The sequence below is a fragment of the Bombus pyrosoma genome, linkage group LG10 (assembly GCF_014825855.1).
Source record: "Bombus pyrosoma isolate SC7728 linkage group LG10, ASM1482585v1, whole genome shotgun sequence".
Classification (NCBI taxonomy): Eukaryota; Metazoa; Arthropoda; class Insecta; order Hymenoptera; family Apidae; genus Bombus; species Bombus pyrosoma.
The window spans coordinates 13,639,096-13,651,104 of NC_057779.1; the positions used below are offsets into that span (position 1 = coordinate 13,639,096).

General features: G+C 36.2%; 1 protein-coding gene across 1 annotated transcript; it reads right to left on the bottom strand.

Annotated features, from left to right (window-relative positions):
• Positions 1 to 206: 206 nt before the first annotated feature.
• LOC122571596 (glucose dehydrogenase [FAD, quinone]-like) lies at positions 207 to 8,712 on the bottom strand. Its single transcript, XM_043735554.1, is given in 3 exon segments — positions 207 to 6,742; positions 7,344 to 7,515; positions 8,652 to 8,712. Coding segments are annotated over 2 exon segments (1,335 nt in total). The 5' UTR covers positions 7,483 to 7,515; positions 8,652 to 8,712; the 3' UTR covers positions 207 to 5,546.
• Between the last annotated feature and the right edge of the window lie 3,297 nt (positions 8,713 to 12,009).

A 12,009-nucleotide genomic window follows, 5' to 3' on the forward strand; every position in this document is an offset into this window, starting at 1 on the left:
TTATACGCCCCTAACTCTAATGATAACCCGGCATATATATATATTATAGATTATCGGAAAAGTTTCTTTCGTTTCATGAGGTGATAATAGATGAACAACAATTTCTGTTTTATGTTATTTTATTTAATTAGGTGTGATCCATTTCGTTCTATTTCGATTAATATATTCGTGCATAATTTAATAAATTAATATAACACAAAAAACATTGTGCGTGTTTTATTTCCTTACAAAACGAAATGTATATATGTATATGTATGTATATGTGTATATGTATATGATGTAATATATCGTTCTAGGAACTACAATTTAACGTAACACGCTGGATATTGTTTTAAACGTTTCTTCGGCCTAATGATAAAGGATCCATTAATTCATCAAGATGGATAGGTATTTATATATCTTACAACTAGTGTAATAAATTCCACTTACGATGCGATCAGAGAATGACGCCATCAGAAAATCCGCCGGCATCGATTTATGTCGAAACTGCTACATGCAGACATGAATTTACGTTGATGCAAGGAAAAATAAAATGGCGAACGGGAATGTAAATGCAAACTGAAAGCTTAAAATACAGAAAAACTCTACCAGACTCCATCAAGATAACGATATTATTATTGAATAAATATTTGAAATAAAAAGGATAGAAAGAAATATTTCTAATAGTTTTATACATTTCCGTAGTTCTCTTTATCTATTTCAAACGTAATTCTTTTAGTTGTAAAAAAGAAAAAAGGGACATTTTAACACATTCGCAGCCGATGAGTCTGACACGGGAGCCTTAGCTGTTCATCGTTTACAATTTCCAAGAGTCCATAGCCGAAGCGTCGCAGAATTTCGCTGTTAGATTGCCAGCGAATATGCAAAATTTTGCTGTGTCATATCATGGTGTGATGTAAAATAACTTTCTAGAGATCTGTTTGCCAGGCCATCCAACAGTTTCCAAACTGCCATGTAATGCACCTTATGCGGCTTATGACTGCGATATTATAGCATTAATAATTTAGAGAAGCATGTAACAACAAATAGTAAAGTACTAGTCATTGCAAGGTGCGCGTAACTCATTGTGAATATGAAACAAGATATGGTAGAATCGTGTTAACAGCAACTAGCCTCAGGTTTTGAAATGACGTAGAACCACGTTGCCGGCTGCGAATGTGTTAAGAATATTTCCTATGATTTGTCATTTTGTAACATTTTCCTAAAACACGCAGCAAAAATATCTGGCTCTTTGAAGACGACGTGACTAATTGCAGGAGGAGTAATTGATAGAAACAAGATAACGCCGATCGCGTTAACAACGTTGGATCAACCGCGAAGCTTCTAATCGCGACGGAACTTGTTACGTTTCTGTATATTATGTGGCTCGAAGATCTCGTTTCCTTCTTAAATTGCAACGAAACTAATCAAGACAAGGGAAACAAAATGCATAGTGATTTATTACGAGATTCCCTTCTGGAATCACTTGAGATGAATTTCAACGAAAATGTTGAAATAATAAGCGGAGAACGACTTTCGAAAACGTGTTAGAACAAAATCGAAATGAGGGAATTATAAAAAAAAAATATATATAGGGGAAACATAAATACAAATAAATAAAAGGAAAATTAAGTAGCAGGAAAATGAAATGGAATGAAACAAAAATATCCGAATGACAGCATTGAGATAAGAGGAAAAACAATGGGAAAGAACGAGATAAGGCCGTAGTATTAATGGTGACGTTTAAAGATAAAATAAAAATAAAATGAGAACGGAGATCTAGAGAAATACAGAAACAAGAAAGAAAGGAAACCACGAACAGGAAGGAAAGGCTTTATACCAGTGATAAAAGTTAAAGGTTGCTAGATCGGTTGGTACACCGAGACAACTGAAGATGACGAAGCTTAGTCTTTTTCTCACAGTCTTCAAGTTGATGAATCGAGCTGGATGATAGGAGCTTAATACTTGTTTTCATTCGTCAATAACTTCTTCGATTCTTTGAAAATAAGGAAACTAATGCTAAAACAAATTGATAGTTTAAGATTAATTTTAAAAATAACAGAAGAAAATAAAAAAATAAATAAAATAAAGATACTCTGATGATTTGTTTTATAGAAATGTTACAAATTTCACTTCGATTTATTTATTCTTTCAAACGATCGAAATAAGTAGATCGATGTATTTGAGTAAGATAAAGACGATCCATTTTGGTATATCTTATAATTCTTTTCTCTTCGATTTTCATTATCCGGTATCGTATTATCCTGGTACATAGGGTAATTCACGTAATTGTAGCAAGCCATATCTTCTTCTCGGCTGATATTAGAAAAAAATGTTACGGGAAAAAACGAATGGCACTATTTTTTTTTAATATGAAAATATACATTATTTTAAGCATCAATCGTATCGCTTCCTTAGCTTTAGTCTTTAATAGGTACTTTAAATGTAATTTTATAGATCGTATTAGTTTACTCAACAGAGCTATAGGAATGAATTTGATCTGACCTAATGGGCCTTGTTGCATAAACAACATTAGCAAAGGATTTTGATGAAATTTATACGGGATATAGTTCTCGAAAAAATATCTGACCTGTATTTTTATTATCAGCAATCATTCACATTTAGAGGATGAAACAGCCCCTGAAGTTGGAGATGAAAAACGCATTTTTCTCAATATTTTCTTAATATAACTCTGTGTATAAAAAACGTTATATGCAGAAAATTGCTTGTTTTTTAGTGATAAATTGAACTACATAAACTATATTTCAAAATGTCTACTCAAAAATTATAATAAAAATTGATATTTTTCTATTAATTTCTCAAACAAAATATAATGCTACTTACGTCTAATTTCGTTTAGTTCAATTATAAGGTAAACTATAAATTATAAAGTAGGTGGATACCGTGAAATTTTTTATAATATTTTTTGTTAATAATGGTAAAATGTTTCTATTCGAGATGAATAAAACTGTTTCATTTTCAGTAATTAGCAACAAGATTCAGCAAAATGAATCCGAATCCATTTTTTAGCCATCGGCGATTCAGAATTTAAGAGTAAGCCATAATCTTGAAGAACGTACAAGTGCGAAGAGTCTTACGTTATTAGTCAATGAAGAAGTTGCAATCGTACAGAACAGACTGAATAACATTAGCTTTAACCTAGAATACGCCATATCCGGAGACGGTCCTTTGCATTTATTGAAGGAGTAGCTTTTATCGATGCCAAATATGCGAATGCCTTCGACAACTGCCCAGACATACAACTACATTTTACCTCATCGGATGTCATCTCCAACGCCAGTAGAAAGATTTTTAGGTTGACCAGAGAATTCTATGATGTCGTATGTACATGCAGACCTTCAGGATAAGGAGGCGTAGACCGTGTTTCCTACTCTTTTAAGACCTAAGAGCAGAGGTGTTATCAAGCTTCGGAGCAACAATCCCTTTAATTATCCATTGATTTATCCAAACTATTTCGATGAACCGGAAGATATGGTGACAATGATCCAAGGACTATTAAAATAAGAATAGAATACAGAGCAAACTTGGTTCTCGAATCCGATACTGAATGTGAATTTTTTTTATCTATGTCAACCGAAGTTCAAACTACGTTTGGGTATGGTACACTATAAATGTTTGTACATAAAAATATATCCTTTATTATTTAGTGTACATTTTTATTTTACACGTATGTATATAGGTTATATATGGTTTTATGTATCTCTACAATATATTTCTAATCTTTCTACTTAAACTAGGAAAGTTTATAATGAATGTAATATTTTTCACATTTTCAAGCTGTACTTCACTATACTCAATCAATCAATATATATAATCAATCTGTATAATGATTATACAAATATATTCCTTATTTGTACAGAGTATCTCGTAGCATCAGGGAACCGGTGCAGCTGTGGATTCTGCACATGAAAACGATAAAAAACGTTCTTGCAAACATGTTCCCTATTTTTCTTCGTTCTCGAGTTACAGTGAATTAAATTTGTAAATAAAAATTTACAATAAGTTAACAAACTCTATCTACATGCCTTCTTAAGAAGTGTTCATAATAAACTCTTTGCATTTGAACGCGAGACGTTTTATTGTTGTTCTTCTTGCTCTCTCCATTTATCCAGATATTGTTTATGAGATACCGAATTCTATTCGCAAATAGGTAGGTGAAATTAGTTCAACTACTTCCATCTTCCGATAAAGTTACTTCAACATAGAACTCGCTAAAACTCGGAAATCAGGTCAAATAGGGTGTACGTTCATATGAGCACTGTTTATTGTTTTCGTGCGCAAAATTCACCGATGAAACCATTTCCCGATGCTGCGAGATGCCCTGTATATTATAATCAGTGCCACGTGTAATGAAGAATCAAAAATGTGATAAGTGCAGAGCAGGTTTTTTTCACATTGGTTACACCGTATGTAGCTACACCGAATCACAGCTACTTCGTTGCCCTAACAATACGATAACATCACATGGGAACAATGTGAACAAGACACAGCAACGTATGTTTTACTTACAGTTCACGGTTCGATTCTGTTCGACAATACGTAAGTACAGTGCAGTTCTTTATTTTTATGGGTTCTATAACACTTGCGTAGTTCATGATACTTATTCGGATCATTTGGAATGTTTCAAAGTAATCATAGATCGTATAGAACATTTCTTGCAGAATAATAAAAATTTGGGGCGTAAATATGAAAACGTTCAACTTCTTACTTCGCTACAAATTATTAATTCTTCTGCTCAAGCTCATTTCAAGATCAATATCAATCTACGTGTTTGAAATCCATTTTCTACTAGCCACAATGATGCGATGATGAAAGTATGCCATTTTTAAGTATTTTTAGAAACTTTTCCTATTATATTTGTTTGTATTTGCACAAGTAACAAAGATGTTGAAGTCTACGTTCCCTTTGACTTTCTACATAAAAAATGTCGAAAAAAGTATAATTTATTGTACGTTTGCCGATAATAGGCAAAATTTACTGTAGTGCTATCAACAGCTTTTGAGAATATTTCGAAATCTATATTCGCAACAATAGTTTCCTTCATTAGGAACAATAGTTTCAGGTCAACAATTACATGTATAAAAAAAGTTACTCAAAATATTAATTTCTCGAGTGTCACTAGTCGACAGCCAACAGTTGCAACTGTATCAATCACGTTTAGCTCACGTTTACTGTCTCGTTTCGTTGAACAGACTATAGCATTCTACTACACTTCCTCTTGGAAGTGCGACTTTTTTTTTACGCGGAGGAAATCCGCACGGACGCCAGACCGCTTCTGGGGAAAGCGTCGTGGTAGTGTCGGACTCCAACCGGCTAAAACCTCCACGATGACCGTGCCCGATGGGATCGAGGGAGGCCCGAGAACCGCCATAAGCGACACATCGAGCCCCCTCCGCGCACAATGATACATCCCCTCGTGACGCGATGTGCGGCCATGTCACATCGCGCCTCATTGTCGATGCCGCTGTGGCGGCCCCGAGGCGCTGAACCACCAGCGCCAAAATTAGAACCCCACGGAGGGGGGGGGGGGGGAGGTCCTAGCGCGCCTAGCGTGTCGGATTCATTTTGCTCCCGTAATGTCTAAGCGAAGCAATTTTACTCATCTCGAGCACAAACTTAGCTCCTTCGATCAATGCCGCCATGTCTTCTGGCTCCTTGAAATAATTCGGACAAATCAATGGATGATCGGACGGATTGTTGCCTCGAAGCTTGACCACACCTCTACCTTTCAGTCTTAAAAGCGAGGGAACCGCGCTCCACGAGCCCCTATCGCCAAGCTTTCCATAAACGGCGTCGTAGAATTCTCTGGTCAGTCCACGACCTTCCCTAAAAATTTCGTTATTTTGTCCCGCTGACATAAAATGCAGTTGTATGTCTGGGAAGTCATCGGGGGCATTCGCGTATTTGATATTGAGAAAACATGTTCCCTCCACTGTTGCTAAGGTAGTCAAAGGACTATCACCGGACATGGCGTATTCTAGGATATAGCTAATATTAGTCATCTTGCTCTCTATGGATGAAATTTCTTCATTCACCAGGAACATAAGGCCTCCCACGCCTACATGATCTTGGAGGTTATGGCCCACTCTTAAATCCTGAATCACTGCTATACCGTGATCTGATATGTGTTTTTTAGGTCCTATTCCTGACAGCATCAACAACTGAGGACTATTGATAGCTCCTCCGGAAACGATCACCTCCTTGTTGGCACGTATGCGCATCGTCTCCCCGTTTCTAATGAACTCTACGCCATAAGCCTTCTTCGACGACGAATCTATTAAAATTTTAGTAACATACGCTTCCATGGCAACGTGTAAATTTTTACGCATCCTGACTAGCCGCAGAAAGGCCTTCGCCGTGGAGCAGCGGCTGCCATCTCTGATGGTGCCTTGAGGGATCATAAAGCCAGTTTGCCGTTCTCCATTAAGATCCCGACTCTCGTAACCCATTTCTTTGCCGGCTTGAATGAACGCAGCGGCCAGAGGAGTACGCCATTGTGTTTCTTCGACGGTTAAGTATCCGCCGGTCGAATGATACGGTGTTTTGGCGTAGTTGTGATTTCAATTGTCTTTGGATTTGAGGAAACAAGGCAGCACATCCTGATAAGACCATCCTGGATTGCCTTGTTGTTTCCAGATGTCGTAGTCCTTTTTGGCACCACGGACGTAAAGCATGGAGTTTATTCCGCTGCTACCTCCAAGGAGCTTGCCCCGTGGCCAACGGCAACGACCATTCTCCATCGCTGTGGATATAATCCATGTTAAAGTATGTCGAAAGCGTTGCGAATAATTGAAAACGAATATTGTTGTTGTTCGGTTGTTAATTCACCTTTCATATATCTTGGGGTTCGGCGATAGATTCATTCTTCGATTTAGATTTGACATTAGGTATGCCTAAATCTACCTACTGGTTCTACATACATATCAATAAAATTCAAGTGGTATTACTTCAAATAACTAAGTCTGCACATTTATATATTTTAATACAAAGCAATATTAATTTTGGCAACAATACCTATATCTTTTTAGTAATTGTAAAATAAAAAATTTTAGATCTGTCATTTTATCGCCACTGGCAAGTTCAGCGACAATATACGTTTGAAATGATATGTGATAATTTGCCAGTGTTTTAGAAAGCTTTACTAATTTTCTCGCTTCATGTATTCTCATTGCCATAAATTGCATTTTACAATTCTTTCTAAGTGTGATATAATTTTATCTACAGCCCTCTCTTTTCACCGTAAAAAATGGAGCGTTAGACGTGAATGATTAGGGGATGCAGTATTGTCTTTGTAATTATGTATTTACCGTTTTTATAGGTCGGTATAATTCGACACTATTTACCTCGGCAGTAACTATTATTGGGTTCCGGCGTGTATTCCCAATCGATTTTGGTGAGCTNGCAGATTGTCGGCAAGAGAAGGAATATCATAGACAGCACTTCCATCGCCACCTGCTTCGAGGAGGAGTACGTTCCAATCATCTATTTCGGACAAGCGACTTGCCACCACGGCTCCTGTCATCGTGCAAAGTTACAGTGCATTTTAAGTAAAATATATCTAAGAAATCTTAATCCAGTTTAACGTCACAAATATCTTCGATTTGGGAGGAACATTAGTCGAAGAGTAAGGAACATTCGAATATATGACGTATAGCAACACGCTTATGAGCATCAATAACGTCGATGTGATCCCTTTCATCCCTCCAAAAATGATGCGATTGGCATCCATTTTATACTTCTCCGATTTTCTTTATTAATCTCCAACATTAAGGTTTGACACCTTACGAAACGTCTAATTCGCAATATAAGTCAACGTGACAGAGAATTATTACTAAATGCACGTTATCATCATTTGTTTCTTCGGGCCCTAAGGATTTGGTTCTTTCATTCTTAAACCTACTTTTCTCGAATAGGATCTAGCGAAACTAATATTTATTTTTTAATTAGTGTATCGCAACGATTTTAATTGCCAGTGAGACATGTTGTCGAGGTTAATATTCTGAACAATATTTTCTTCATTATTTTGAAGTAGACTTAAATGGAGCAAATTTGAACTTAATTTAAAGATGGAAGAGGCTACTATTTTCGATACCGTGCAAGTGAAATAGAAAAAGCGGCGGTTTTGTAGACTGTGCTAGACCAATAAATGGTATCATGAAATAATCGTTGATGAATAGATCGCAATATCGGCTGGTGCACTTTACTTTGATTGTCAGTTTGTCAAGAATATTATAAATATAGTTCTCGTCACAAGAAAATCGTTTACTGAACAAAAAATTACAAAATATATTGTTAAATAATACATATAGTATTAAACATAAATTGCTTTGTCCCTTGCAAATCAAGGCCGAGCGACGGTTATAAATATGGGAAAAAGCTTTTCAAAGTGGTAAGTTTGACGAAGTATTTCGATGTCATCGAATTCTTTGAGGCTTACCCATCTCTGAATAATCACATTTTTGTGTGTATGCAGATGATAGGAGAATAAGAAGTTATTTGAAATTGTGGTGACACTGGCATACATAGTTGAGAAAAGAATAAGACGCAATAAATTTACTATATAGATGTACATACTATTTCTTAAAAGGTATATCAGAGGTAATGAGATGGCAAAATATTAGCGAATATACAGAAATTTATGCAATACATACGTGGATTAAACACCAAACGTAAGAGAGAGTTTCGATGCGACGTAATCCAAGACGACAAATGCTTCTGGCATGCGATCGCTTATGTACTGAATTCTGAACAATTATTGCGCAACATGAAAAACGACATAATTATGTAATAGAGGCATGAGAAATTTTTCCCAAGGTCTGAATACTTAAAACAACTTTGTAAACATATATCTTTGGACATACGATTATTTCGTTGTAGCGACAGACCAATTTTCAAAAGATCACATAGCAAACTGCGACTAATCATTCACATTATTAAAATTGATGTAGTAACTTGTAGGATAGTAGGAATGGCGCACCCTATTCCAAACAATATCAATCTTTAAAACATACTTTCAACGATACAGATAGAAATAAAAATAATAAACGTGCGAGTTCGATTTGTGACCAAAGTATGTTACCATTTCACCTGAATATGGAGTAGATGAGTGTGTTTGCACATGGTTCAGTATAAGTCATTCTACATATGACATTCAGCAGAGAGATAGCAATTTTTGATAACGCAGAGATAAAAATGGATATGAATTAGGTATGAACTGGTCTAGCGTAGTATGAGGTCGGCACGCACAACCTGAAATAAGTTTCAATGAACCTATTGATATACGCAACATTGCACTATATCTTATCTGTCTGTTTGCACATGTAACCTAATGACAAATATACATGGTGTGTTTTTAAGTTGAACACTAAAGTATGTTTCGTAAATGTGAACAATAATAAATCGAAATAATTGAATTGAGAATGTACTGATAAAATCGCATGAAATAGCAATTTATAATACCTATGCTAGCGTTACCGGCCATCTCAAAAACACAAGATATCAATATAACCTAACCAAATATCCATGAATTTGTCTCTTTTCGTATAATTACATTAAAGATCAATATTATCATTGATTTCAGCTTAGGTTGGCTCATATAAAAATGTGGCCATTTGCATGCTAAACTGAGAGGTAATGAAAACCTAATGTGATTGACACTTTTTGTGAATATCTTGAACATAACAACACATTTCAGGATCGTTAAAAATGGTGACGTGTGTTCTTCTTTACATAAATTGAATTCTAACACATTTGTGACAGTATCGAATATGTAGCTGTGTGCAGATTTTACTATATTTTGCCCAAATATGATTTGCATCGGAATGAGCTATAAACAAGAGATAAGAGCTTGGTTTCGGTGACTCACTATACCCGTCTGCTGCCAGGGATATGATAAGCAATACTATCGCGTACGCTGATACGGAAGCACAATTATAGACAAAGTTCATTGTAGTGCTATCGATAGTTTTTAGCAAACATTTCGGAAACTATGACCGACTGAAACTTACATGTACAGAAAAAAGTTGTTCAGGATCATGCTCCCGACAACAAATTTAAAAGTCATCGATATCTGAGAGGACGTAACGGTTCTCCAGCTTCGCCATGGATGCTCGTCACAAGACAATACTCTACGAGACAACATATTGCAAGACAATTTCTGGCAAGAGTCATCACATTCCTTTCTGTATGTTGGCGGAAAGGCATCACTCTGCTTGCCCCAGTCTCCATATCAGTATTCCATCAAAATATTCTTATTCGGAAACCAACACCTGTTTAGTTGACTGAATGGAACAAGCTGGTGGAATCTTACTAATAAGGTCAATAAGTGTAACTCACATCGGTAGTTAGGCACTTTAAATATCCGTTACGTTGTGAACAATCTCCACCGAATCATTTTCATATCCCGAGTTTCCGCTAGCATCCTAATCCTAATCCATCAGCTAAGCCCTTGTACGCATACAGCGAACCGCATCCGATGTAAATACTAAAATTGCTTACATCTGGAAATCTGATTCTATAGCTTTAAAAACCGATGTGTTTAGTTTCAAGTGGGTAAATATAAAATTTTATTTATTTCTTCTCTGCAGTAGTTGGTAGTAGGGATTCTATCGACATTAAAACAATATTATAACGAATATAAATTAACAATATTCGTGTTACACATAGAAGTTTGGAAATAAAGAGCTCAGATATTGCTAACTTTTCAGGCTCTGACCATTTCCAACTTTTGTTAATCTTATCAAAGACTTATCGAGTATTTCGAGGTGCCACAATAGTACCATATTATATCAAATACACGTGTAACTGAAACTATAATTTAAAAATAATAGTTCATGTTTGCCCTCTGTAATAACCAAGTATTTATTTCGTGGTCATAACATAAATATTAAGAAGCAAGGTTAGCCAATTACTTATATATTCATCATTCGTATACTCGTGAGTTCATTCCGTTAAACAGACGACTACACTACCTGCATTAGTAAGGAAAGTCGTTTTATGTATAACTATAGAAACTGCGGAATGAGCAGAAAATTCACAGTCCTTTGTCAAATTTTATAGAATAAGTTGTTTATATTTCTTTCTCTGTCCGTCGAAGAGAAGGGAATACGCGGACGCTTTCAGAGCGTTTGTGCACTACGAAGACCAGGTTTTTCCCTATGTTTATGTAGATGCTCAGGGCGCCTAGTGCCTGGATAGCAATTCTTTTTTCCCTGGTTACAATAAAGGGTGTTGTATGTAAGACAGGGGCCCAATGTTGAATCCAGAAATCTCCTAATGTTACCCACAGATTCAAAAGCAGAGGACATCTACAGATATAAAAGACGACAATTAACACGTGATTGGACGTCCAGAGGCTATGTATCGAAACAAAATAGGTAAAGGTTGGTTTTGAATGTTATTCGAAAGGGAGAAAGAGAGACCTTGTTAAGAAAATACTCCAGTCAGAGCGGGTTACAAGCTCCAAAAAACTCTTAGCAGTAAAATTAGCCTCAAATTGTCAGATTGGTTACCTAAGTCGTCGTTGATTGCTTCTCGGGAGATACACCATCACAGCTAAATGAAGGGTATTCATTTAAAATTGCTACATTTCTAAATATCCACATTGGTAACGTCGAGAGCGAGGCGGATGAAATATAATCGAACGATCAAACGAAGCTACCATAAGTAATCGTAATTATACAAAGCATTGTACTCTTTCCGTTCGCTAGTTTAGGGTAAACAAAACGAAGCGCTCTATCGCCTGCTCGACCCCGTTTTAACGTCTCCTCACGTTGCAGAAAGTATTTAAGGTGTTTTGCCGAGTACAGTCGCTCACAAGAGTATAGCGCACGCAGGCGTAAGAGAGCACATGTCAGTATATGTGGAAGAGAAAGAAACTATCTGAAATAACTGAACGCGCTGGCCCGAACGGTATTGTGACACGGGCTCTGTTGATAGTAATACGTCATGAAAATTTACTTTCAATTGAAAACCGCAAGTTTTTATTACGCAATGGTATAAAACTAGCAG